This window comes from Cervus elaphus, chromosome 32, assembly GCF_910594005.1.
Source record: "Cervus elaphus chromosome 32, mCerEla1.1, whole genome shotgun sequence".
NCBI lineage: Eukaryota > Metazoa > Chordata > Mammalia > Artiodactyla > Cervidae > Cervus > Cervus elaphus.
The window spans coordinates 14,757,527-14,783,841 of NC_057846.1; the positions used below are offsets into that span (position 1 = coordinate 14,757,527).

The 26,315-nt window shown below is 52.1% G+C and overlaps 1 protein-coding gene across 9 annotated transcripts in view; it reads left to right on the forward strand.

Moving 5' to 3' along the window:
• The window catches only part of MCPH1 (microcephalin 1), a 220,330-nt gene that overhangs the window by 192,690 nt on the left and 1,325 nt on the right, over window positions 1–26,315 (forward strand). For 8 of the 9 annotated variants that reach the window (XM_043893805.1, XM_043893803.1, XM_043893804.1 and 5 more), the window contains one exon: window positions 15,033–15,270. In XM_043893805.1, the coding sequence (XP_043749740.1) occupies window positions 15,033–15,270 (238 nt within the window). Of the gene's footprint in view, window positions 1–15,032; window positions 15,271–26,315 lie in introns of those variants that run through there. The other variant, XR_006339295.1, reaches the window with a different exon arrangement.

Here is a 26,315-nt window from a genome sequence, read left to right on the forward strand (position 1 = left end):
GAGATCTTGATTCCAGCTTGTGCTTCATCCAGTCCAGCATTTTACATGATGTATTCTGCCCTGGTGGCTCAGACGGTAAAGCGTCTGTCTACAATGTGGGGGACCTGGCTTTGATCCCTGGGTAGGGAAGATTCCCTGGAGAAGGAAATGGCAACCCACTCCAGTACTCTTGCCTAGAAAATCCCATGGACAGTGGAGCCTGGTGCAGGCTACTGTCCATGGGGTCGCAAAGAGTCGGACATGACTGAGCGACTTCACTGTAACTATTCTGCATATAAGTTAAATAAACAGGGTGACAATATACAGCCTTGACATACTCCTTTTCCTATTTGGAACCAGTCTGTTGTTCCATGTCCAATTCTAACTGTTGCTTCCTGACCTGCATACAGATTTCCCAGGAGGCAAGTAAGGTAGTCTGGTATTCCTGTCTCTTTAAGAATTTTCCAGAGTTTGTTGTGGTCCGCACAACATTATAAATACAAATATATACCTTGGTGGTTCAGTGTCTTAAGACCTTGCACTCTTAATGCAGGGGGGCGGGATTTGATCCCTGGTCAGGAAATGGATCCTCAGAAAAGAAACAAACAAACAAACAAACAAAATATATATATACTTTCCTGGTGGCTCAGAGGTAATGAATCTGCCCATAATGTGGGGAACCTGGGAACCTGAGTTTGATCCCTGAGTCAGGAAGATCCCCTGGAGAAGAGAATGGCGACCCACTCTAGTATTCTTGCCTGGAGAATCCCATGGACAGAGGAGCCTGGCGGGCTACAGTCCGTGGGGTCACAAAGAGTGGAACACGGCTTAGTAACTTAACGCTGTCTGTGCTGTGACTGTTGTTCAGTCACCGAGTTGTGTCCAACTTCTGGGGACCCCATGGAATGTAGCACGCCAGGCGTCCCTGTCCCCCACCGTCTCCCGGAGTCTGCCCAAGTTCATGTTCGTCGCCGTGGTGGTGCCATCCAGCCATCTCATCCTCTGACACGCACACAGATACACATGTACATGTACATACTCATGCATGGCCTCCAGAAAGCTCTAAGGTGTATGTCCTCTGAAAGGAAGAGCTGACGCTTGCTCACCCCTGGAGCTGTGCTGAGCGCCCTCTGGCCAGGCTTCTTGCCTGGAGGGGCGGGCGCGTGCCCCCGCGGGAGCTCGGGACCAGTGCAGCCCCAGGGCCAGTGACGCTCCCACCAGCCCCGCACCCGTTACCTTCCTGACCTCCAGCAGCTTACCTCCTTTCTGCGCTGTCAACCTCTCGTATCAATGGGGAGAAGAAGAATAGCACCTGCCTCGTTCAGCTTTTATGAGGATTGAGAGTATTGCTTTTTATTACAGTTGGTTTACAACGCTGTGTTAGTTTCAGGTGTATAGCAGAGTGATGCAGTTATGCATGTACACCTGTGCATTCTTTTTTCAGATTCTTCTCTCATCCTAGGTTATTATAAGATATCGAGTGTAGTCCCCTGTGTGCACAGTAGGTCCTTGTTTGCTTTACAGATAATAGTGTGTATATGTTAATTCCAAACGCCTAATTTAAAGCCCTGCCACCCCTACTGTCTTCTTTGCTAATCATAAGTTTGTTTTCTATGTTTGTGGGTCTTTTTCTGTTTTGTAAATAAGTGCATTTGTATCATTTGGGGGGGGTTGCTTCACAGGTGGCACTAGTGGTAAAGAACTCCCCTGCCAATGCAGGAGACGTAGGAGACGCAGGTTCAGTCTCCGGGTCGAGAAGATCCCCTGCAGGAGGGCGTGGCAACCCTCTCTGGTATTCCTGCCTGGAGAATCCCATGGCTCTGCATGTAAGTGTTGTCATGCGATGTTTGTCTTTCTCTGTCTGACTTCACTTAGTGTGATCTCCGAGTCCATCCATGTTGGTGCAGATGGCATTACTTCATTCTTCTTATGGCTGAGTAATATTCCATTATGTGTGTGTAGTACGTCTTTATCCATTCATCTGTTGATGGACATTTAGGTTGCTTCCGTGTCTTGGCTACTGTAAATACTGCTGCAGTGAACATTGAGATAAGTGCGTCTTTTCAAAGTCTGGTCTTCTCCGGATATATGCTCAGGAGTGGGATTGCGGGATCATATGGTAATTCTATTTTTAGTTTTTTAAGGAACTGCCTCCACAATGTCCTCCATAGTGGTTGTACCAATTTACGTTCCCACCAACACTGTAGGAGGGTTTCCTTTTGTCTACACCCTCTCCAGCATTTATGATTCATTAGACTTTTCAGTGATGGCTATTCTGACCAGTGTGAGGTGATACCTCATTGTAGTTTTAATTTGCATGTTTCTAATAATTAGCAGTGTTGAGCGTCTTGCCATGTGACTGTCGGTCATCTGTATGTCTCCTAAAAGTTAGCATTGATAAAACAGTTAGACCACAGCGGCATGTTAAAGGCCCTGCGGGCAGAGGGAGGCTGGCAGGAGACGTGTGGCAGAGCAGAGATGGGGAGGCGGGGCGGAGATTTGGCTGCACTTCCAAGTAGCGGCTGATCCATGGACAGAATTTGGGGGGTTCTGGTTTTGTCCCAAGTAGTGGGAAGGCACTGAAGGGGTGTGTGTGTGTGTGTGTGCGTGTGTGTGTAGGCAGCGTGGTGAGCAAAAGGAGCCAGAAACCAGAGTGTGTGTGTGTGTGTGTGTGTGTGCGTGTGTGTAGGCAGCGTGGTGAGCAAAAGGAGCCAGAAACCAGAGTGTGTGTGTGTGTGTGTGTGTGTGTGCAGGCAGTGTGGGGAGCAAAAGGAGCCAGAAACCAGAGTGTGTGTATGTGTGTGTGCAGGCAGTGTGGCGCGCAAAAGGAGCCAGAAACCAGAGTGTGCCCATGTGTTCGTGTGTGTGTGCGTGTGTGCAGGCAGCGTGGCGAGCCAGAGTATGCGCCTCTGTCGTTGTGCTGGAGGTGCAGACAGGAGGCGTTGGTGAAGACAAAGCTCAGGACAGAGGTCATGTCAGTGCTGAGGGTGGTGGTGGGTCTCTGGCGGGGGGACAGACAGGCGAGCATCCCGGCGCCCGGAGCCCGTCACCAGCTCGGTGGCCGTGGTTACACAGGGGAATGAGTGTGTCAGAACTTGGGCTGGGACTTACGGTTAGTGTACTGTGTGCACTTAACTGCATGCATTTAATACCTCCATTTTAGGAGCCCCCAGAACAGAACCTCCGGAAGCCCTGCTGCGGTGGTGATGCGGCGGGGAGGCGTCCTGGTGGACTGGGTGTGGAAGGGGAGGGGAGGAGAGGAGAGAGACTCTGAAAGCAGCAGGGTGTGATTGTCAAGGATATCAGACTCCAAGGTCGCTTCGCCTCTAATTCTGTGACCTTGTTCCCTCTGCTTTATTTTCCGCTGTGAGCTGGAAACAGTGACAGTCTCTTTTCCATAAGCTCATCTCAAGGATGCAACAAGCTCATTCACATCCAGGGCTCAGAAAGGCCCCCCGCACAGCAGGCTCTGAGTAAGCGTCAGCTGTTAGTGGGTTCAGTGGGACTCGGCTGGGGCGAAGAGAGGCGTTGAGATGTGCTGAGCGCCCGCACCTGGGCGGAGGCGGGCGGGGCGGCGCTGGTCCCAGGGCCCAGGGCAAGTGTGCAGGGAGGGCAGCGGGGAGCCGCTGGGCATCTGGGCCTCCAGCTGTGCTCAGGACCTCGGGCCCCGGAGGGAAGGGGCCAGGCCGAGGGAGAGCCCCGGGGTGACGGGGCCCAGGACCAGGGCACAGTGTTCAGAGCGGGGAGGGGACTCTGCCACGTGCGGAGAGGCGCTGAGACCCCAGAAGGAGGAGGCGTCCTCCGTCAGACGCTGTTCTGAGCTGTTCACCCCAGGGCTGTGGGCTCCCGTGCGCCCCCGCCCCGGGAGTCACCCGCTTGGCACAACCGCAGCTCAGGGTCGTGCCGTAGGGGGCAGAGGAGGGTCTGACTGGGGGCAAGCATCCTGGTTTGGGCACCGTCGCCCTCGTCCAGCCCGGCCCGGCGTCACCCAGTGGGGACCTGGGAGCCGGGGTCCTGCGCTCTGTTCACGCCCATCCGCTCACCTCGTGTGCGGCCTCCTGTGCCTGACTTGCCCTGCATACCAGCAGGATGGAAACGCTGGACTCCAAAAATCGTTTCCGCATAGGAGTGTTTCCCTGTAAACGCGAGCAGCTTTGAGAAATGCACTTCTTTTAGATGTTCGTGCAACTGTGCTTCTTACACAGAACTCTGAGCCCAGTCTGTCCCGTGTCTGTTACGTTTACTCAGCAAGAAGTAATGTAAAACATGTAACAGTAAACCAAGCAGATGTATTACAGGGTAGAATAACTATACAGGAGACCCTGCAGGAGACTCCCTCTGACAGGGGCGGCTCTGTGCTCTGCCGTCAGTGTTGGGGACCACTAGCCAGGGCGAACCGAGAAAAACCGTTCGTTACACTAGGTGTCTTTGTTCGTGACTTTTCACTCTTTCTTAACCCTTTCAAACCGTGTTCTTGGCATCGGGTAGAAGCCTCTTTGATCCCGAACCAGAAGCCTTCTGTGCTCTATGTCCCCCGGCGTCTGGGATCAGGGCCCACGGCGTGTGTTTGGCTGCTCTTTACAGGCCTTCGAGCTCAGGGTCCGTCAGAACCGCAGCGCTCCACGGGGCAGGGTCCTCTCGGCCCTGACGGGGCTGCTCGGAGAGGGGAAGCAGCGGGGAGCAGGGCGCTCGGGGAGGATGGAAGCACCAGTGTGGACACGGCCGGGCCTGTGCGGGGGACGCAGGGAAACGCGGCGAGACGGAGGCCAGGGAGGGCAGGTGCGGGGAGCAGGTGCCGGCCGGGGAGGGCCGCTGCATCCACAGGATCGGGCGCTGGGGGGTGCATGGGGTCCTTCATGACAGCGTGTCTGGGCCGCAGGACTGAGCTTGAGAGCAGAGAGGGGAGCAAGGGGAAGGACGGCCGGGCGCGGGCTCCAGGCCAGGCGCGGGGGCTTGTCCTCCGGTTCCCGGGGGGCTGGCATCTCCAGGGATAATCACTGCCACTGCCCGTGAGCGGTAAGGCCGTCCCGGAGTGCAGAGGGTGCTACGGGGTCTCCGTGAGTGAGAAGCCGTAGGCGCCAGGTGGGGGGCGCCAGGACAGGCAGGTGGGCAGCATGAGCATGGACGGGGGTGGACAGGCGCGCAGGGAAAGGGGCTCCCAGGAGCCCAGGGCACAGGAGAGGTCACGGAGGCGGCAGGGAGCCTGAAAATCAAATGCTCAGAGCTGAGAGGAAGTGCTAAGCGCGGGACGGGGTCCAGAAACTGCAGGGAGAAGCAAGGACAGTTTCTCCACTAAAAACTGTGGGGATTCACGCAGAGCTTGAGGGGTCGTCATGTTTTCCTATGGTTTTCAGGCAGGTATCAGAACTGTTTAAGATGTGTGTGTCCTGTTGTTTCTTCAGCTCTTTGAGACTTAACCCCCAGGACCACAGACATGGCTTGTTCTCTCTCTCCAGCCAGCTCCTTCACCTGGGGTCGGGTTGGCACATCTCATGTGGTCAGGTACAGGCTCTGCAGCTTCGCTGAAGGTGAAACTCCTAACTCTGCCTCATTTCCAGTCACCTTGGGGCCCCCTGTCTCTCCTCTGAGGCAGCACTGTGGTCTGTTTCCTGAGCAGGCTCCTCCAGAGCGGGGTGTCACCCAGGCCATCGGCCTGCAGGATACGAGGAGCCCCCGAGGCCCTGCTGGAGACACGTGCCCGCCCCTCCCCGAGGGAGGACCAGCCAGGCACACTGCGGGTGTCCAGCAGGGAGCAGGGCGCCCTCCCGGGCTCCGGGCCAGCTGTGGCCTTGCCTCCTCCCCCGTCACGGCGCAGGACTGGAAACTCACAGGACCGCAGGTCTATGTCCAGGCGGCTGGATGCACGATGGAAGTGGTTTTGCTCTCCTCTGTCGGACAGCTGTTACTGAACCCGAGGGAGAGAGAGGTGCTCTTTACCGGGACCTTTGAAGCCTCAGCAGCCCATCTTTCCTACAGTCGCGCGAGGTCTCTTACCCTGCCCTGGATCAGGCAGCCTGTGATGGGTCGGGACTCCCTTGGGTTGCACCCTCGTTGCCTCTGGAGTTCATGCCCTGCCCACCCGCCCTCCTTCATTTCTTGCTGGAATTCCTGCAGTCCTTTCCTCGGAGTCTCCTGTCCTGGTCTCAGCCTCTCCACGCCATCTGCAGTGTGGTCTTCTGACATCTGGAGTCCGTGACCTCTCTGCTCGCGGCTCTCACAGCCCCCCCTAACTCGATGTCGTGCTGTAGAATCCTGACCCGTCTGTGCCTGCTTACCCAGCCTCATCGCCTTTGTACAGACTTTTAAAAGCTAGCTTCTGTTGCTGCAGACCCCTGCTCCCACACACATCACCCCAGTGATCCCAAGCGGTTTGTGCCAGCGCGCCGTCCCACCAACTCTGAGTCACACGCCGCCGCTGTGACGCCTGCCGAGTCTCATCCCATCCCACGAGCTGGCGTGCCATGTCCTGCTGGAGTTGCTAGGACATCCTGTGGAAGCAGACACTGTCCTTCCATGCATGTCTCTTTGTTCATTAGCCTGGCAGACGCGCGAATTGTCAGATGGACCCGTGAGCAGACCAGAGGAGGAGAGGTGTGGGCTCCGGCGCCCCAGCCATCGGGCAGACGAGCTCACCGTGGGTCGGGGTGGGCAGTTGGGGGCTCTGCACCTCGGTGCCCGGGAAAGCTCTGCTCCGACTTCAGGCGAGGACCCAGGTCCCTGGGGCCTCGGTTTCCTCACCTGCAGGAGGCGATCCACAGCTGGGAGGGTCTCCAGGATCCTTCCTGGTGCCCAGTTCTGCTGTCCCCCGAGACGGTGCCTCAGCCAGAGGGTACAGCGCAGAGCGGGAGTGCCCACTGCGGCTCCCGGCTGGCTCTGCCGTCCCCTCCCTGAGCATCTCAGCTCAGCACCCAGGCATCTGTCCGCAGACCGGCCGCCCCACCCAGGGACCCCCACCGGCTCAGCCCCGTCCTGGACCCTGACATGGGGCCTGACACCGTGTGTGCCCCATGGAGCCACCCCTTCTGCGGTGGGCATCTCCAGCCGTTTCATCTGTGATTTCACCTTCTTGTTGTTGAGAAATATAGAGGCAGAGCTCACTGGCTCGCCCTCCCACCTGACGGATCTCCGGCAGGCGTCCTTTCTCTGCCCGGCCCACCCCACTCCTCCTCCGCCACTCAGCCATGTGCCTGGGTCCTGCAGAGGCAGAACCGGCAGGACAGACAGACACACACACATGTTCACACGCAGAGCAGACAGATGTAGGGTCAGGAGGTTCAACCCAGTCCCCAGGCTGGACCCAGGAGCTCCGACGGCTGGCGCAGGGAACAGCCCGCCCTTCCTTTGCCTGTTTGTTCTACTTAGGCCCCCAAAGGATTAGCGCATCCAGGGACACCCTCCCAGACACACCCAGAGGTAAGGTCCCTCAGCCCTCTGGGCGGCCCCGCCCCGCCGGGACGCACAGAGTGAACCATCACACTGAGCTGCTCTCCCCGGAAGCCTCTGCAGCCCCTGGCCACAGCTGCTGTGTGGACGTGTCCCCAGGAGCCCAGGGGTGCGGGCGACTCCCAGGGGTGTGGGCCCGCGGGCTGACAGCGCGCTGCAGGGCGCCTTCAGAAAAGGCCCCAGGGAGAAGGCGCACTTTTGTCCTTAGAGGAAAAACCAGACATAGACAAATGTAATGCTAAAAAGGTGTGTTTTTTCACTGTTATTTGATCTTTTACAATAACCCTAAAAACGACTCTTTGTTGTCTAGATCTGTATGTTTTAGGGTACGTAGATTTGCATCACCACCGGAAGCACAGGGAATTGGGGAGAAATTCTGGGGAACCTGGTTATCTCTGAGGGAAAGGTAACACACCACGGAGCGCTGCCTGCAAGACGCCCCCAGGCCCCACCCAGACTCCTTTTTCTGGCAGTTGGCTACATTCGGTGTTGCTGAGAAGTCTAAAGCTGAGTTAGGATTTACATCAAATTCCCATGAATTGCCTTCCGTAAGGGACTGAGAAGGCAGTGAAATTAATCAACAGCACGTTGGCTCAAAATTTGTGCCTTTGAAGCTCTTCTAGTCCGTGTTGAGGTGCAGGCAGGCATCGGGGTGAGGCCGGATGGGAGCTGGTCAGAGAGGACGCAGAGCCTTCTCAGCTGCCCTGTTAGCCTGCAGTGCCCGATGCCTCATGGTCCTCAGCTCAGTTTTTAGAGCGTACCAGTGGGGGCAGGGGCGTCCCTGGGTGGCCCAGATGGTGAGGAATCTGCCTGCAACGCAGGAGACGAGGGTTTGATCCCTGGCTTGGGAAGATCCCCTGGAGAAGGGAATGACTGCCCACTCCAGTATTCTTGCCTGGGAAATCCCATGGACAGAGGAGCCTGGTGGTCTACAGTCCATGGGGTCACAAAGAGTCAGACACGACTCAACAGTCAATGCTTTCAGTGGGGACAAAACGTTGCTTTGCTAGAGAGGGAAGTTTTGCTTGACTGCCTCGATCAGACCCTTTGGGCAGCGTCTCAGTAGCAAATGCATGACCTGTGCCTTCCACGCCGAGCGTGGGCTCCGGGGCACGCTGGCCACACCTCTGAAGCCCGTCGATCACGAGGACTCACGGAGCAAAACCCCTGGGGGGCTGGGGAACAACAAAGGGGGTGCTGGGGGAGTATCCCATTCTTAAAACCCCCCACCTCCTGAAATGACCTTAGCTAAAGCCCAGCAGTAGGCAGAATCGTATATCCTGCTCTATTTACAATGTAAATAAGCCTTGCCAATTACCACCGTCTCCATGGCAATGACCTGCTATACATGCACGTCCCTGTGTACATCAGAGAGCGTGTCTGGAGGGTAAGTTTCCAAATTAACTTTTAATTTTAAATAACCTAAATCTTGATTAAGCTTCCCCAGAAAAATTGTTTTACTTAGGACTGGAAAGTCAACAAGCACGTAGTCTCAGTTATTTTGAGTGAAGAATCAGATCCTTCTAATTCTTTGCTTCCTCTGATTTCAAGCTGAATAAATAAATGGAAATATTTCCATTTACTGACTTTTACAACACATGCTTTAAACTGAGCGCAGGGACTGCGACTTAATCAGCTTTGCTTCCTGGCACCTTGCACATGCCTGGTAGACAGTAAGCGTTCAATAAATGTGGGCGGGAGAAGAATAATCAAATTAGCTCTGAAGTCACATTCTAAACATGAGAAAGGCCCACACAGGTCCTTTCTGCTGGATTAAAAGCAGGTTTGAGTTACTGCTTCTCTATATACCAAGATAGACCCTTGATTAAGAAAAAGCTCTGTCCCCAGTGTGTGTTGTGTAGAATTTAGAAAAATACACGCAAACTGTTACCTCTGATAAGTGGCAGGGTCGTGAGAACCGTGGCATCTGGATGCTTGAGATTCTGGAAACAAAAATCCCAACAAAAAGTAGCTGAAAAGCTCAGACGTCTCCAAGAGCAGACGGTGTCGGGGCCGCGGTGAGCGGGCCCTCAGGCTTGTCCCTGTGCTTCTGGCTCTGGGCTCTTGGTTCACGCGGTTTACTTGGGTAGAACTACTGGGCTTTCCTGCCACATTCTGCCTTCCCGGGTGAATGAGATCTTTTCTGCCAGGCCGTGTGGCTCCCCCCTCGCGTGGAGAGCTCCCCGACCCCGTGCGGCTGCCGGCTTCTCGGTCCTGAAGCAGCCCGCTCCTTCGGGAGTTCCCTGACCCAGAGGCCGGCTTGAGTGCCTGCAGCCCAGCCCATGGAGCTGAGCTGGCTCTGGAGTCTGAGGGTCTTCGGAGGGGCACCCAAGGATGCCTCCTGGGTTCTTTTCCCGTTGTCTCTCCCTCCTATCAGTCAGAGGGAGGATCGTTATTGCAGATCTCGTGTTGGCTAATGTATCAGGCGGAGCTGGGACGCACTCTCGTGGCCGAGGAAACACTTCCATCACCGAGTGGCTGACACGGGGCTGAACAAGCGCGTCAACACCCAGTGGCACGCGGGGTACAGGCTGCCGGCTGTGTCCCCCACGCAGCGCCTTCTGTTCCAGCTGCCTGCATGCGGGGGCCCCTCTGTCGCTGGTGTGTGTCCCCGGGAGCTGGGGCCTGTCCGGGCTCAGTGTCCAGCAGAGACGCTCTGGCCCCTGCAGGCTCACAGGGGACACCTCTCAGAGCTGCCTGCGGAGAGCGTGTTGTCGCACCCAGCGTCCCTTCCATCAGGAGACACAGCTGGCTCTCCCACAGAGGTCGGCGGCCCCATCGAGGTCAGGCTTTTCTGCTAGATGATCCGAGACGAGGAACACAGTAAGCGTCCGTGGCAGGGACAACCCCCTCATAGAAACGTGCGGCTGCTTCTGAGACACCCTGCAGCCTCTCGCTGGCCCCACGGCCGCTCCGAGCTCTCCGAAGCGCCTTGGTTTCTGCTTCTCAAAGCACAGTGAGAAGGCTGGAGCTGTGAGGGGAGCCCCCTTGGACACCTGTCTGACGGGGGCAGAGGCCCCGCCCGGGCTGTTCTCACCCATCACTGAGGGAGCCGGCCGCTGCGTCAGGCCGTCTGCGTACTGCTCCGGACAGGGAGCCGGCCCAGTGTCCTGTCAGCCTGGGGCTCACGCAGGAGGGGAAGGAGGAGCTGGGACGATATGTTTACACTTGGGGTGGGGGGAGGACCTTTATTGGTGTTAAACAGGGCTCTGCTTTTGGACCCTTTCAAGCTGTTTTCCTCCACTTCACTGTCTCAGAGGCCTGCAGCTGGGCCAAAGCTGTCTTAAGCCTCAGACGGTCAGCTCCTCCACACCTGACGTTCCCATCCTCTTTGGAGTAGGCGAGGGCTTGGTCCTAGGGAGCATTCTGCATGGAACAGCTGTGGTGGAGGACTCCAGTCCTGAGCGGCTAGTGAGGGTCAGCTGGGGGTCCAGGCACCACGGGATGTGGAGGACATGCGGGGGATTGACCCCGGGTGGCAGAGACCTTTGACCTCACAGAGAGAGTGCATGCTCAGTCCCTTTAGCCATGTCTGACTCTCTGGGACCCCGTCTGCAGCCTGCCAGGCCCCTCTGTCCATGGGGTCCCGCGGGCGGGAATGCTGGAGTGGGTTGCCGTGACCTCCTTCGGTGGGTCTTCCCAGCCCAGAGATGGAGCCCGCGTCTCCTGCTCTGAGTCACCTGGAAAGCTCCCCCCCGCCCCCCCGACAGACAGGTTGGCTTCTCATTATCATTTGAGAGACTTTGTGCCTAAAGATGGGCTTCCTTGGTGGCCCAGTCAGTGGAGAGTCTGCCTGCAATGCAGAAGACCTGGGTTCGACTCCTGGGTCGGGAGGATCCCTTGGAGAGGGAAGTGGTAGCCCACTCCCGTGTCCTCGCCTGGGGAGTTCCATGGACGGAGGGGCCTGGCAGGCTGCAGTCCGTGGGGTCACGGGAGTCGGACACGACCGAGCGACCACACCACCACCACCACCACTGCCTAACGATGGTTTAACTTAGTTATACTAGCTCTTTTGCTATCGTTAATAATCTGTTATAATCCATATAATAACCGTTACAGTCTGTAATCGTTCTGTGAGTCTCACGCTCTCTTTTGATGTCCTTGAGTGTCTGAATCAGAATGATTGGTTCTCAAGTCTTACTGTCAAGGATCCCAGAAAAGAGAAGCAATTCAAATTGCTCTTTGAAATGTTCGTCCCTTACAGTGTACACGTGTCTTCTGGGTTTCAGTTCTGAAACCTAGCTACAGAAATATAAGGAAGTACTCCAATGTGGCTATAAATACAAAACTTACTTGTTAGATGTTGGTGCAGCAGAGACACTGGAAGTTCAAGTTGACACTCTGCATCTATTCGGTATCGTAATGTTATCCGATCGGTCATAAAATCCTAGGAAAGGGGAGGACTATGCATCCGATACATTTGGAATCTTAACATAGCTACATCCAACGTTCTCAGCAGATGGTCGTAGTTTTTCCAAGTCAGCCTGCCCCTTGCAGCGTAATTTATGGAGTTGAAATATGGAAGAATGGTGGTTGGGATGGGGACTCAGTTAGAAGACAGGACAGTCTCTGGCTCTTGTCTTTTCCAAGCCCTGCCTCAGATTTATGATATTTTGTAAAGTGGATGTGCTAACTTGTTCAGTAGATATTTTTTTCAAACCTCTGCCACTGAAGTTCTAACACATTTATGGAAGTAGTTTGTGCTTTAAAAATGTAAAGAATAGTAAAGTTTATGAATGAAAGGCCTGCCTTCCGCCACCAGTCCTATCCCAAAGTCATCACCATTGGGCCTAACCCTGCCAGGCTGCTGGCTTTGCATAGGAACCTAGTCCCAGTTAACCAAGTGTATTAACACTGTTGGTGGACACTCAAAAGGTATTTAAAGTTACATGCTGTCACTGTGCTGTGATCACTGTTTAAAACCTGGAACATGATTCCTTTACAGTGTTGAGTTAGTTCCGGCTGTACAGTGAGACGAACCAGCTACAGGTGTACATGTCCCCCAGCTGTTGAACCTCCCTCCCACCCTGCCCTAGCCCACCCCTCTAGGTCGTCACAGCACCAGTCAGAAGAGGCTTGTTTTCCAAAGAGAATTTATAATACCCCGCATAATATGGACACAACGTATGTGTCCACAGACAAGGGGCTAAAGCCGTGGGATGTGTATACACACAATGGACTATTAGTCAGTCATGAGAAATAGAATCTTGCCATTTGCAATATCATGGATAGATCTAAGGGGTATTGTGCTAAGTGAAGTAAGTCATACAGAGAAAGAGAAATATCATGTGATAGCACTCATATATAGAAACTAACACAACAAATGAACAAACAGATCAAAACAGTGACGGAGGCATAGATAGAGAAAACAGACTGGTGGCCGCTAAAGGGGACGCTGTGGTGGGAGGGGGATCGGCGAGGTAAGCTGGGCCGGGGGGGGGGGCGGGTGAAGAGGTACAAGCTTCCAGCTGCAAAATAAGTGAATCATGAGCATGAAATATACAGTTTTGGGAGGATGGTCAAAAACTATGTACTGTCTTTGTATGATAACAGATGGTAATGAGACCTATCGTGGTGATCATCTTGTAACATAAGAAAATATCAAATCACTATGCATACACGGATCTAATATAAAATCAGTTATACTTCAATTAAAATTCAGAATACCTCTTAAAATTTTTTTGGGGGGTGGGGAGATTAAACTGAGCATATGGAGAGAAACAAAAGTTAGGAGGTTCCCCCCCCCCGCCCCGACATTAAAAGGACAGAGGAGGACAGGGCCAGGTTTGGTCAGGCTACCAACTTAGAAGCCCTCATTGCCCAGGTCCACGCCGTTCCGTCTTCCCGCTTGGCTGTTCTCAGCCTCGGGAATCCAGGGTGTCCTGTGTTGACAGGACGAAGTTGCTCCTATAGTGAATGAGGAAAAGCCGCCCCCAGCAGCCCCGCCCTCAGGCCCCACTGGCCAGGCTCCAGCCCAGGCGTGACGCAGGCCTTTGTAAGGAGGGTCCCTGTGGTTGGCTGAGTCTTCCCCCCGCCCCTGGTGGGAAGGGGCGCCCACCTTGAACACCTGGCCCCGCAGATATCAGCACCCAGAAAACGACTGCGCTTCCCTGCTCCAGACGAAAAGACAGAGTGGACCTGAGCAACAGAAAACCTGGGAAAGGTGCCCTGACTTTGTTCCTTTGCTGTGTCAGTTCTCACCTCCTACAGCGAGCTTTGACAGCGTGTGACCACATCCAACTTGACGGAGGTTCTTGATCCCCAGCTGCAGGGCCGCGTGGCCCCGTGACTCACTGCATTTATGGGTCTTGGGCTTTCTTCTGCAGCTCAGCTCACAGTTAACCAAAGCAAATCTATTCCGCGTCGGTATCTTCATGTGCAAAATTAAAGAAGCCTCCCCCCCTTTCCTCCCAAGGATGTTGGGAGTAACTGACGGCATGAACGAAGGTACCACGCTGGTAGAATTGTCATTTGCCCTGTTAGTTACCGAGTCGAAGGGAAGATATAAAATGTGATGATTTATATCAGAGCTTATGGCAAAACTCAACCTTGGGGTAAGAAAAGAGAGTGACTCTATAGCCGGATTTAAATTTATCAGATTGGTTTCACTGATGATGGAGCCTTTTTCTTTTTTTCTTTTTTTGTAGTAGGCTCTTCTTTTCCTAAAAATGAAAACAGCATGAAAAGTGAGTGCAGGAACAGCTCTTTCTCGGGTTTTGCCGGAGCGCCAGACTGAGAGGGTATCCTCTGCTGCCTTCCTGCCTCGAGGTCAGCACTGGCCACCCCCTATTCTCTGGGCGCCAGGTGCCCCCTCCTATGAGGGGCACCTCCCTCTCCTCCCACAGACCTCCCATCAAAACCCTCAACTGCCCTGAGCCACAGATCTGTCCTCAGGGAAGTTCATGGGTTGAAGTCGTCAACCCTCACCACCTCCCTGGGGCTATCTGCGCATAGAGGAGTCTTTCTTTAATTGGTATTTAGCACTGTGTGTCAGAATAGAGGGGCCTCCCCGCCGCCCAGGGCCAGCCACTGACCCTGACCCGTCAGGGCAGGCCGAGGGTGGCCACGGCGGCTGTGAACCTGCAGGGTCTCCACACTGGTCCCCACCCACCTGGACGCAGCCCTCAGGACCCACCTGGCCCGCGGGCACACGGCCAGGACTCCAGTTTGCACTCTCCTGCAGACAGGCGGGGGTGGATGCAGCGGCTCAGCGCTGATGCCGCCCGCTGTGGGTGCCCTGAGCCAGGTGGAGGAGGTGGTCCCACACGGCGGGCATTCCAGGCGAGCTACCTGCCTCCATAGCCCTCCTATCACTCAGGACCCAGAGGCTGTCCGCCTGGCTCAACCAAACAGCTGATTGCTTTCCAATAATTTGGTTTAGAATCTGTAATAAATCAAAGGCCTAAACTTTTTTTTTTTTGGCTTGTAAATTTGCTTGGAGTTTTTGCTGCTACAGAAAATGTCATCTGCTCGTAAATGTTGTCATCACCCCTGGATCCTCAGAACCCGTCGAGGACAGACAACCCAACCTCAGCCTGCTCTATTTCAGTCGGCCTGTTCTCAACAATGAAGAGGTCTGGAGTAACCCCCGCCCCCATCTCTCCCCACAGCTCTGCCGCCAGGAACGCCTGTCATCCGCAGGGCAGTACCGCGGAACCCTGTTTGCCGACCAGCCGACCATGTTCATCTCCCCGGCCAGCAATCCCCCCAGAGCCAAGCTGGGGGAGCTGGTCGTGCTCTGCGGGGGTCGGGTCACGCAGGTCCCTCGCCAGGCCAGCATCTTCATCGGACCCTCCCCAGGAAGGAGGAAGGAGACGGTCAAATACCTGTCGGAAACATGGATCCTAGGTAAGCATCCGCATGCTGGTTCCTGGGTGGAGGGGAGGGGGGAGGCACCTTATGAAGTCAGAGCCACGGGGAGTGCCTCTGTCAGGGAGAGCCTCTGTCCTGCGGTCCTCGGGGTGACGGTTGGGGAGAGCATCAGGGTGGTGCACTTCTCACATCATCTGCGTTGAGGCCTGTGGTTAAAGAAAAAAAGTCGTGTGATTACCAGCTGTCACAGGACCACCTGTCCGTCCAGGTGAGCTCACGGGGACAAAGGAAGTCCTCTTAGACTTTTGCCACCGGCCCTCCTGGCTTGTGTGCAAGGCCCAGCCGGCCTGCCCCGGCCCCTGCAGCTTCCCGGATGCCCGCTGCCCCTGGCGGCAGCCTGACTCCCAGAAGCTCCACGGGACGCCCGCTGCCCCTGCGGTCCGCCCCGCCCCCTGCAGCTCCCCCGACGCCCGCTGCCCGCACTTGCCTGTCCTCACGCTCACAGTGCTGTTTTACAGCAAAGCGCCTTTGGCTTTTATTTCCAAAAGCAGGTGTGGCGTGAATGTGATGCGTGTGTCGGCGTCAGTGTTGCTGTGTTGTGCAAACGCCCCCCGGGGATTCTGCGGGGGAGGCGGGGTCCCAGGTGAGCCCTGATCCTGGGCGGCTGGAGGCCGACCGTGGTGGCGGGGGCTCTGGGGGCCCCGGGGCACCCGGAAGAGGGGGCGGCGGAGCCGGCGACGTGGGATGCAGTGGTGTGGGGGGCGGGGGTCCACTGGGGTTCAGCTCCACAGCTTCCTCCACTGCGTGTGGACGGCCACCTGTTGGTCCAGCTGCTGTAACTGGACCGCAGGCCGGGGGCTGAGTCGGCAGGAAGGTGTCCTCGGTCCTGGAGCTGGACATCTGATCATTGTCGGCGAGAATGGTTTCTCTCCCCTGCTTGTGGGGGCCGTCTTTCCCTGTGTCCTGGAGCTGGACGTCCGTCGCTGTGTCCGTGAGGCTGGTTTCTCTCCCCTGCTCACAGGAGGCCGTCTTTGCCTGTGTCTTCACATGGCTGTTCCTCGTGTCCTCATCTCCTCTTCTTCTGAGGACGCCAGTAACTGGATCAGGGCCCATTCTCATGACCTCATTTTAATTTAGTGACCTCTTCAAAGGCCCTTTTTCAAAACACAGTCCCATTCCGAGGCCCTGGAGGTTCAAGCTTCGACCTGTGGGCTTTGTGGAGGTTCACCCCCTGACACTGGATTACCCATCTCAGCACTTTTGGCCAAGATGCTCATGTAGCTTCTTAGATGTCTCCCTCTCCGCCTAAGTTTCTTTCTCAGTCTTACTCCTGTTCACTTTCCTTGTCTCTAAACCCCAAACCCCTGGCTTCTCTCACCACTTCCTAGATGTTACTCTTCAACACCAGGATCGTCTTGGGGCCGCAGACCAGTACCCCCCGTCGGTCAGCTCAGCGGCAGCATTAAATTAGAAATAAAGTGCACAATAAATGTAATGTGCTTGAATCATCCCAAAACCACCCCCCCCACCAGTCTGTGGAAAAACTGTCTTCCGTGAAACTGGTCGCTGGTGCCAAAAAGGTCGGGGACTGCTGGTTTAACAGATTGGCAGAGACCGTGTTTGTTCCGGTGGCACTCATTTATAACAACCATGTTTATGACTGTCTTGTAAATGACCGATGGTCCTCCTTTGATACACAGTCTTTCACTTTCTGGTGCACAGTCATTTATCATTTGCCTGGAAACTAACTTCAAAACACCTATGGTTGTAGCTACAGTCCAGAAGCCAACAGAGGCTGTTTACTCGTTTCCACATGCCAAAAATACAACCTTCAAAACATCCTATGTTCTCAAACAGAGGTTTTGGTTTTGTTTCGTTTTGTTTTTAAGAAAAGTGCATGTATCAAAATGCCACCAACTGGAGACCAGAACTGAGCTTTGAAAAGAGTCTCCTTCAGCCAGTGGGATGGTGCACATGGTTGACATCAACAGGCACATCAATGGCTAGTCGTTCCAAAGCCTGTGGTCTTGCAGGGTCCGGAGGCTGGTCTGCACTCTTATTATTTCCAGGTTGGGGAACTTGGCCGGCCCCTTCCTGGTGCTGGTGCATTTCTGCACACACATTGTGCACGTGTCCGCCGCCTGCCTGGTTCCCCCGGGGTCTGGCCACGTGGCCCCCCCTGCTGGCGGGTCTTCAGGAGGCAGACGCCTGCCTGCTTGAAGCCCGGATCGTCATGTCCACGGGCCCTCAGAGCTGAAGCTGCGGGCCCGCGTTTCTGTCCTTTCCTCTCCCATAACTCATGTCCTGTTTCTCATTTGTCACTGCCCACACCATCTGCGTGTGCCCTTGGCAACATCCGGGTATTGTGTGTCCTGGAATCCTTGGCTCTCCACATGCTGAAATCCTCACCCATAACATCAGTCCCGCTGCCAGTGTGCACTGGGTCCTCGGGCTGTCTCCCCAGCCCCATCGTATGAGTGTTACATACTTGAAAAATATGTGTTCTGTTAGTGTGTATGCATCTCCCTCCAAATGGAGCTCCAGCTTTGTGCAGGTGAAGGAGATTTCATTTTGATGTCTCTCCACATATGCACAGACCTACAGAACACACAGTCGTCTAGATCATCGCCTCTTCTGTGTGTGTTAGTCGCTCAGTTGTGTCCGACCCTTTGTTAACCCGTGGACTGTACCCACCAGGCTCCTCTGTCCATGGGATTCCCCAGGCAAGAATACGTGAGTGGGTTGTCATGCCCTCCTCCAGGGCATCTTCCCGACCCAGAGATTGAACCCAGGTCTGTTGCATTGCAGGCTGATTCTTTATTCTCTTACCAAGTGCAAGTCACCTGGTTCTTTCTGGACCTAGTTTAGTTACTTCTGTACGTGACAGAGTAATAAACAGGATGATCGGAGCAGACAACAGAGGAGTGCAGACTCCCTCCCTCTGCAGGGGACAGTGTTCAGGGCTGTGGGGCCCCAAGACTCACCGACACGTAGAAAAGTCTTTCCTGCTCCTTTGGCAGAGAAGCGTCTTCTCTTTTGAAGACTGTTCTCCTTCCCATTAGCTTTCACCATAAACACTTCCAGAGAATACTTTATTCTCAAAATGTTGTGGAATTAAAATTAAAACCATGTTAAAGCACCAACTTAAATGTCATTTTGTGATAAATTATGAAAAGCAGGACTCAAAATTTATCAACTAAATTTGTTCCAACTAGAATATCAGATGCTGAGTGAGCTAGAATCCCTGAGACTTAATTATTTTATTCAAACTGCTTTTAAACTCTTGAAAGCAGCTTTTCAGATTTGTAATTTGCCTTCCAAACCAAAGATTCTAAGGTTTTTTTTTTAAGTACCTTGCATTTATTCCTATATTCTATGGGGTCTTTGTTTTTGCAGGCCTAATACAGTCAAAGGCTTTCCTAGTGACTCAGATGGTAAAGAATCCGCCTGCCAATGCAGGAGACACGGGTTTGATCCCCAGGTCGGCAAGATCCTCTGGAGAAGGAAATGGCAACCCACTCCAGTATTCTTACCTGGGAAATCCCATGGAGAGAGGAGCCTGGCGGGCTACAGTCCATGGGGTCGCAGTGTATCGGACAAGTCGGAGCAACTAAACAGCACTGAGCAACGGAGTCGCACGGGCTGGACAAGCAGGAGGAAGGGGGGTGTTAGCATCACCCTCTCAGCAGAGGGAAGGTGGACACTTTCGCCGTGACCTCTGACGTCTGAGCACCGTGAGCCATCAGATAGGCCTTTTATCCCTTCATCGTATTTTAGAAACTGTGACCCAATGTTTTCTAGTGTTTTCTTAAAAAAAAAAACTCTCTCACCATCCTCCCGCTGCCTGGTGTTGCTGGCCTAGAACAGCGTGAACCTAAGCCATCTCCACCTCGGGCCGCACACGTGAAACCTAAGCCATGACTTAGTCACTTGCTCTGAGCAGAGCTCACATCGGCCGAGCCGCCTTCTGCTGCAGCCTCTGGACAGGTCCCGACTGTGTTCCCGAGCCGTTCCCCAGGGCCCGCTTTCCCTGAAACAGCAGCACACTTGGGCCAAGATTCTTGATGAATCATTCAACCAGAGGGGGAGTGGGGATTTCTGAGAGAGAGCACACTTGTGGAGCTTGAATACGTATGGAAATAAACAGGAAAACAAAACTCAGATTCCCGGCACCAGGAGGCAGAAAGTTACCTTTACCTGATCTTGGTACGACCGGTTACATTCTGAAGCACTTCCCAGGAGTTAGGCTCCCCGCACCCCCACAGTGCACCATTCCCATCTTACGGTCAAGAAAGAACAGTCTCGGGTCCCCGCTGGCGTGGGGGCTGGCAGGGGCCCACAGGGCGTCCATCGAGGGTCAGTGGCCGGAACTGTGGCCATTTTCCCCTCCTTTTATCCCCACCGGTCTTATCAGGTTGAGCTTGGCCTTTCTTATAAGACATTTCCAGTCTCAGGCTCCATTTCCAGTCTGGGCTACGTTCAAGTGATAAAACATACATTTTATGCTGTTGTGGGAACATAATGTAATAGTCTCAACAGCCTTGCCAAAAAAAAAGTCTCGCCTCGGCATGATTTCCTTATAACTTATAAAACAGCATTTGATTTGAATGTCTCCCCATGTCAGTGTTTTCAGGAAAAAGGTCCCTGATAGTGTGCGGCCTTGTACGTGCTAGCAGGATCTCCGCCCCCTCGGAGGACCGAGCGGAGAGCAGCCCAGAGCTGCACGCTCTGCATGGGGCGTTTGTTACAGCCCCGGACCGACGGTTTGCTGATCATGTCGAATCCATCAGGGATCCTCGGAGCATCTCAGGCCACATCTCCGCTGCACAGATAAAGAACCAGATGTGGAGAGGTGGGGGCAGAAAGGCGAGGCGAGGAGAAAGGAGGCAGGTCGGCCTGAGCCTGCTCCCCGCCTTGGGGACCCTGAGCTCGGCCACCGTGCAGAAAGCACTGCAGAAGGCTACGGGGCAATTTCAGACCCTAAGATGAATTCTCTGTGTTCTGAGTTGGTCTCCAAATGCATGAAATATACCAGAACAGAATGAGTGAGAACTAAAACCAATTCATGAAATTTATCATTTCAACATCTCGTGTGTTTTAGGCTTTTTAAAAATATATTAATTGGTTTAAAAAGAAAATTAACTGCTAGCTGCAGTTTACAGTACCTTAACAGGTTTTAACAGTCATAAGTATAAATTAAAAGTACATAAATGTAAATTATGAGAATTTAAGCATTAGCCTTGAAAAGATTAAGAGTGTGCTCAGAAAGTGCATTTCTAAGCTCTCCCTTTAATGGTATTCATTGCTTAACCAGTAGTTCCAGATGATCATCTTTGAAATTTCCTAAACCGTCTCCCTGCCCACCCCCACCCACCAGCCACTTTATTACATTTACACCGACTGAACGCCCATCACTGGGCATGAACGTTATCTGTGATCTGAAGGCTAAAAAGCATGTTAAAGGCAAGTGGACAAACTGGGAAAGAGAAGACCGTTCTCTGTACCTTTCTAGCCAAGGCGCAGTCCTCAAGCCTCACTTTCAAAAAGAAAAAAGGCAGAAAGAGTAGACTGTATTTTATGCAGCATACCTAATCGCCAGCTGCGTATCGGCTCAGAACGGGAAGCGCTGTGAACAAGGTCGCCTCTCTGCGTCTGTCCCTGGAAATGTTGCCGTGTGAGGCATCAGGCCGCCTCTCACATGCCAGCGCTAAGCGCCGGGGCAGCGCCGGGTTCACGAGGCTGCCCTGTGCATGACCACAGACCCCCAACGCCCCCAGCTCAGGGGTGAGGGCTCACCCTGTGTCTTCGAGGGGCTGGGGCTTACAGAGCAAAAGAAACTTCACGGCTCAGTCTCCCAGTGTGATGCTGCCTGTAGGTCAGCCTGTTTTTGCCTATAGTTGACAGCCTGCGGTTTTGTTGTTGTTAGATGTTAGGTTTTATGACTTTCACCACTGACTGCCAAGTGATGGAGCTCACGTATGGACTGAACTGTGTCCCCACAAAGTCGTGCGTGGAGTCCTGATCCCCAGCACCCAAGGCTGTGTCTGTGTGTGGAGACGGGGCCTGCAAAGAGGTGATTAAGGTGGAAGGAGGCTGTAAGTGTGGGCCCGAGTCCGCCTGGATCAGTGACCTCATAAGAAGGTGCGGGGACACCAGGGTGCAGCAGAGGAAAGGCCACATGAGGACAGAGAAGGGCAAGGCCTCGGGAGAAACCCAGCCCGCTGACGACAGCCAAAAGGTGGGCACAGCCAGGTGTCCACGGGCAGATGATGGTAACAAACTGTGATGTAGACACACAGCAGAATGTTATCCGGCCCTAAGAAGGAAGGCTGTTCTGAAACCTGCAGCAACACGAGCGGACCTTGAAGACACTGCATTCAAGTGAAATAAGCCAGTCACAAAAAGACAGATGCCATGTAATTCTGCATCTATGAGTTACCCAAGGATAAGCAAATTCATAGGGACAGAATACAGAGGTTGATTCAGTCTGGAAGGAGGGGGGAAAGGAATGGTGAGTTACTGTTTAATGAACGCAAAGATTATGTTTGTGATCGTAAGAAACTTCTGGACCCGGGCAGTGGTCATGGTGGCACAGTATTGTGAATGTACTTAATGCCGCTGAACTATACACTTAAAACGGTTTAAATGGTAACTTTCAGCTCATGTCTGTCTGACCACAAAAAATCATTACCACCTCCCCCTAGATAGTTTTAACAAAAGTTTTACCAAACATCTCAAATTACTGCAGGAAAAAATGAAGAGAAGCTATTTCATCTCATTTTACAAGACTAACCGAAACTCATTTGTGAAGATGGATGTAAAAATCCAAAGTAAAATATTGGCAAATTAAATTTAGCAGTATGTTAAGAAACATATAATCAGGTAAGGTTTAACTGAAGAATGTAGAAACAAATATCATTAAATCTTTTCTTCTAGTCCATTGAATGTTCTCAGCAGACGTTGAAAAGCGTTAGAGAAAATCCAGTACCTACTCATGATTAAAAACAATTAGGAATAAGAGAACTTTCCTAAACGATAAAGAGTATAACAAAAAGTACAACATATTTGCCTATGATACAGTATATACATAGAAAAATTGAAGAGAGTCAAGAAATGGTTATAATCAATTCAGCAAGATTCTTAAAATACACTTACTAAAATCATTAGCATTTCCATGCCCAGGAATAGATATAAAATGTAATAGAAAAAATTGTGAACTCAAGCCTAGCCCTGTGATATCTTTTCTCTCACATTTCTTGGGTGGAAAGGAAAAGTTGGCATGCTAGGAATAAACTAGACAGCCTTGTCTAAGACAGCACAAATTCATATTGTACCCTTGGTTAAGTATCAGATAAGTGAGCATCTCTACCCCAATATCAGAGCAGAAAAAAAGATTGAAACCTGCTAGGTTAGACTGTCTCCTTCAGATCCTCTGCACGGCATCAGGTCATTCACTCATCCAGTTGGTGTTTGTTGAGCATCTTCCATGTGCCAAGCATGTTCTTGGCACTCCTGGAATAGCAGGTGACAAGGCAGATACAGCCCTTGCTCTTTGGGGGCTTACAGTCTAAAGACGACAGACAACATTTTCTAAAATCCTGGTGGTGATAAATACTATGAAGAAAACAGGTTGTGAATGTGGAGAGAGACAGTGAGCTGGGCTCATCGCCAAGGCCAGATGGGCTTATGTGGCGCTAAGGGAACAGTTAGGGTCAGGGTAAGAGGTGGGCAGAGGCCGTGGATCCAGGGGATGACAGGGAGGAGACGGCGGAGCCTGGAGCCCATAGGTTGCGTGGACGGCAGTCAGCTGTGTGGTTTTTGTTCTAAGAATGAGCAGAAGTCACCAGAGGATTTTAAGAAAGGGAAATGGGCTCTGAGACATATTTTTAAAGAGAAGCAGAGAGTGACCTGAGGCTCTTACAGAGATTCAGGTGATCAGTGATGGTGGTTAGGACCAGGGTAATAGTCATGGAGGTGATGTGAAGCTGTCAGATGTTAAATAAAAGTGCTGAGTCCAACTGCACCCTCTGGCAAGTTGGACGCTGTGCTGTGTGAGGACAGAGAAGATGGGGAGGGGAGTCCTAGACTTGGATTCCGAACACCCGGGAGAACAGTGAGGGCCTAGAACTCAGGATCCATGGAGAAGCAGAGAAGGGCCTGGCTTGTTCAGAAGAGGAAACAGCAGGTTAAGGGGGGACAGATGCTTGGTGTGGGTCCAGAGAGAAGCGCGGGCCGGGCTCAGCATCAGAAAGGACTTGGCGACCGTCAGCAACCATCAGGGACCCTCGCTCTGCTCAGCAGAGAGAAGAAAGTATCGCGTGAAAGTGTTACTCGGTCAGTTGTGTCGAGCTCTGCAACCCCATGGACTGTAGCCCACCAGGCTCCTCTCTCCATGGAATTCTGCAGGCAAGAATACTGCAACAGGTTGCCATTCACTTCTCCAGGGGATTTTTCCCAACCCAGGGATCGAACCCACGTCTCCTGTATTGCAGGCAGACTCTTTACCATCTGAACCACCAGGGAAGCCCTGCAGAGTCACGAGCTGACCCCTTATGCACAGATACCGGCTGCACAGACACTGCTGTTTGCCAGCCCTAAAATTGATGGCTCGTTTTGTCAAGATAAAGCTCCCAGCCAGGGCCCTGAGGGGCCCCAAACTCTACACACAGGACCACATCTGGTTGTTGGCAACCGGAGTCTTAGTTCAATAAAGTGACTTATCCATCCCACCCTTAAAAAAAAGAAAAAGCGTTGGCGGCATGTTGATTCAACATCCCAACCACACGACCACACAGAAGCACGGCCAGTGAACTTGAACGTGTGCAGATAACGTGTGCCAAGACCTGCGAGATAGCTCTGCTGAAAACAAACAAACAAAACCTGGGTTTCTTTCTTTCCAATTGCAATTTCATGGGAGCCGCTCGTGTACAATCTGTCTCCCTCTAGGCTGGCGGGGACTGGCACTGCGCTAACATGTGTCTTGTGGTCACGTTTTATGGGGTGTTAGACGATCGTACATCTGACATGACATTGGAATTTGGGGACGTGGCCGTCTTCGGATGCCAAATGAACTTGGACAGAAATCCCTCTCCCCGGGTGTGTTTACAGTCAGGAACATGGGGCTGGGAGGCGCCCCCTGGACGTGGCTGGCCTGGCGCTCAGCCGCTCCTTGAGTGCCCTCCTGCCCCCAACGCACACGCCACCACGCGCCCCTCATCCCTGTTTGGGGGTCCAGGAGTGAACCCCTCGGGCAGCACCGTCCCAGAGGGCAGAGAGGTTAGCCACGGACTTTTTGTGGCTTCTGTTTTATCTGAATTTAAAACTGGATCCTTCTCCGGCCAATATTTTTTTGCCTGCCAAACTAGATGGACGGATATGTAGAGTAACACCTGATTTCATGGTCAAGGAAATCCAACAGCAGAGAAATACATAAAATCCCCAAATCCAACTATCCTTCCCTAAAGTAGTTACACTACAGACAAAGCTGTCTCTTTCAGGTTTAACATGTATTTACATAGAAATAAATGTATATAAACACATGTATTGAGGGTTTGTTCTCGGTAAATGGAGAATCTCACATTCATGAGCTTTTATCCAACTCTGGGTCTAGGAGATCCTTCCATTTTGATGCAATTGCTTCATTCTTTTTAACCATCAGAGGTGCTGTGATTAATTTGTACACTCCTTACGATTTGATATTTGGAATTATTTCCACTATTTCTGCTGTTGTAAACTCTGTGTGTGTGTGTGTTCTAGTTGGAGTGATTCTAATTCAATTTTAAGAGGTCGTCTTAAGCTCTAGTTGGTCTGCCCAATCCCAGACAGGAGCATTTTTGATTCATAGATGGGGAATTACTGAACCCTGGGGTGTGTGTCCTTTAAATTTTGATGCACACAGCTTCGCTAGGTTGCACTCTAACAGTACTTTGATATTCCTATTTCCCACACCCTCACCAGTTCCAGACTTGAACCATGCTTTCAGTATCTGGGGACCTCGTTACCTAATGTGTATGCTAATTACTGAGTTCCTCGTGAGCACCGAGCGGGGACTTGGCTGCTCTTGCCCCCTGCCTTCTTTTACATCAGGCTGTTTCTCTTTTCCACATTGCTTTACACTGATTGTTTAATGTGAACTCTAACCTTCTGTGATAAATATAAAATCCTCTCAACTTGTCTATCTTTATTTATATGGTGTTTTCTGTGGGTTTTCGTTTTTAATTATGATTCTGGATGAAATCAAATACCTCTGTTCCTCCACAGCACCTAAACTGAGGTTTCACTTAGAAAGCTTTCCCTGCCCCGAGCTTTACCCTAGTCTCCCGTCTCTATTAATGCTCTTATAGTCTTTTAATGTTTAGAGCATTAATCCATCTGTATTTATTGTGGGATATAAGGAATCATCTCATCTCTTTAATAACTTATCATTCTTCACTGATTTTTTTTTTTTTGGCATGCGGGATCTTAATTCCCCGAGCAGGGAAGCATGGAGTCCTAACCACTGGACTGTCAGGGAATTTTCTCCATTGGTTTGTAATGCCACCTTGAATCATTTCTTCAACTCCCATATACGCATGGGTCAGTTTTTGGATTTTGTTCTTGTCCACTGATCTATTTATCTGTTCTGTGCTAATTATATACTGGATTTTTAGATTAGGTAGGAAAGAGCATCATCCTATTTGCAGTCTTCTCTGGCTTTCAAAAATGACATCCTGTCAGAAATCAATGTAAAAAATAGAATCAATGGGGTTTTTACAACCTGGAAGAAAATATGGCTGGATTTTTGTATTACAAAGTCTAGGGAAGCCTTTGTACCTGTGATTCAAAGTACAAATGCAATAAGACTGGTATAATTTTAATATATAAGTAAAAACTTCTATAAGAAAAGTTAAAAGGCAAGTAACAAACTGAGAGAAAGTATATGCAATACATATCATGAATAAAGGACTAACATTAAAATATAAGTCATAATAACCCCTAACTGTATTGTGGAGAGGACTATGGTGTGTGTGATATCAATGATAATTGTTACAGTTCCACTGTATATATTAATTACACTTATATAATGTGTATGATCTATATAA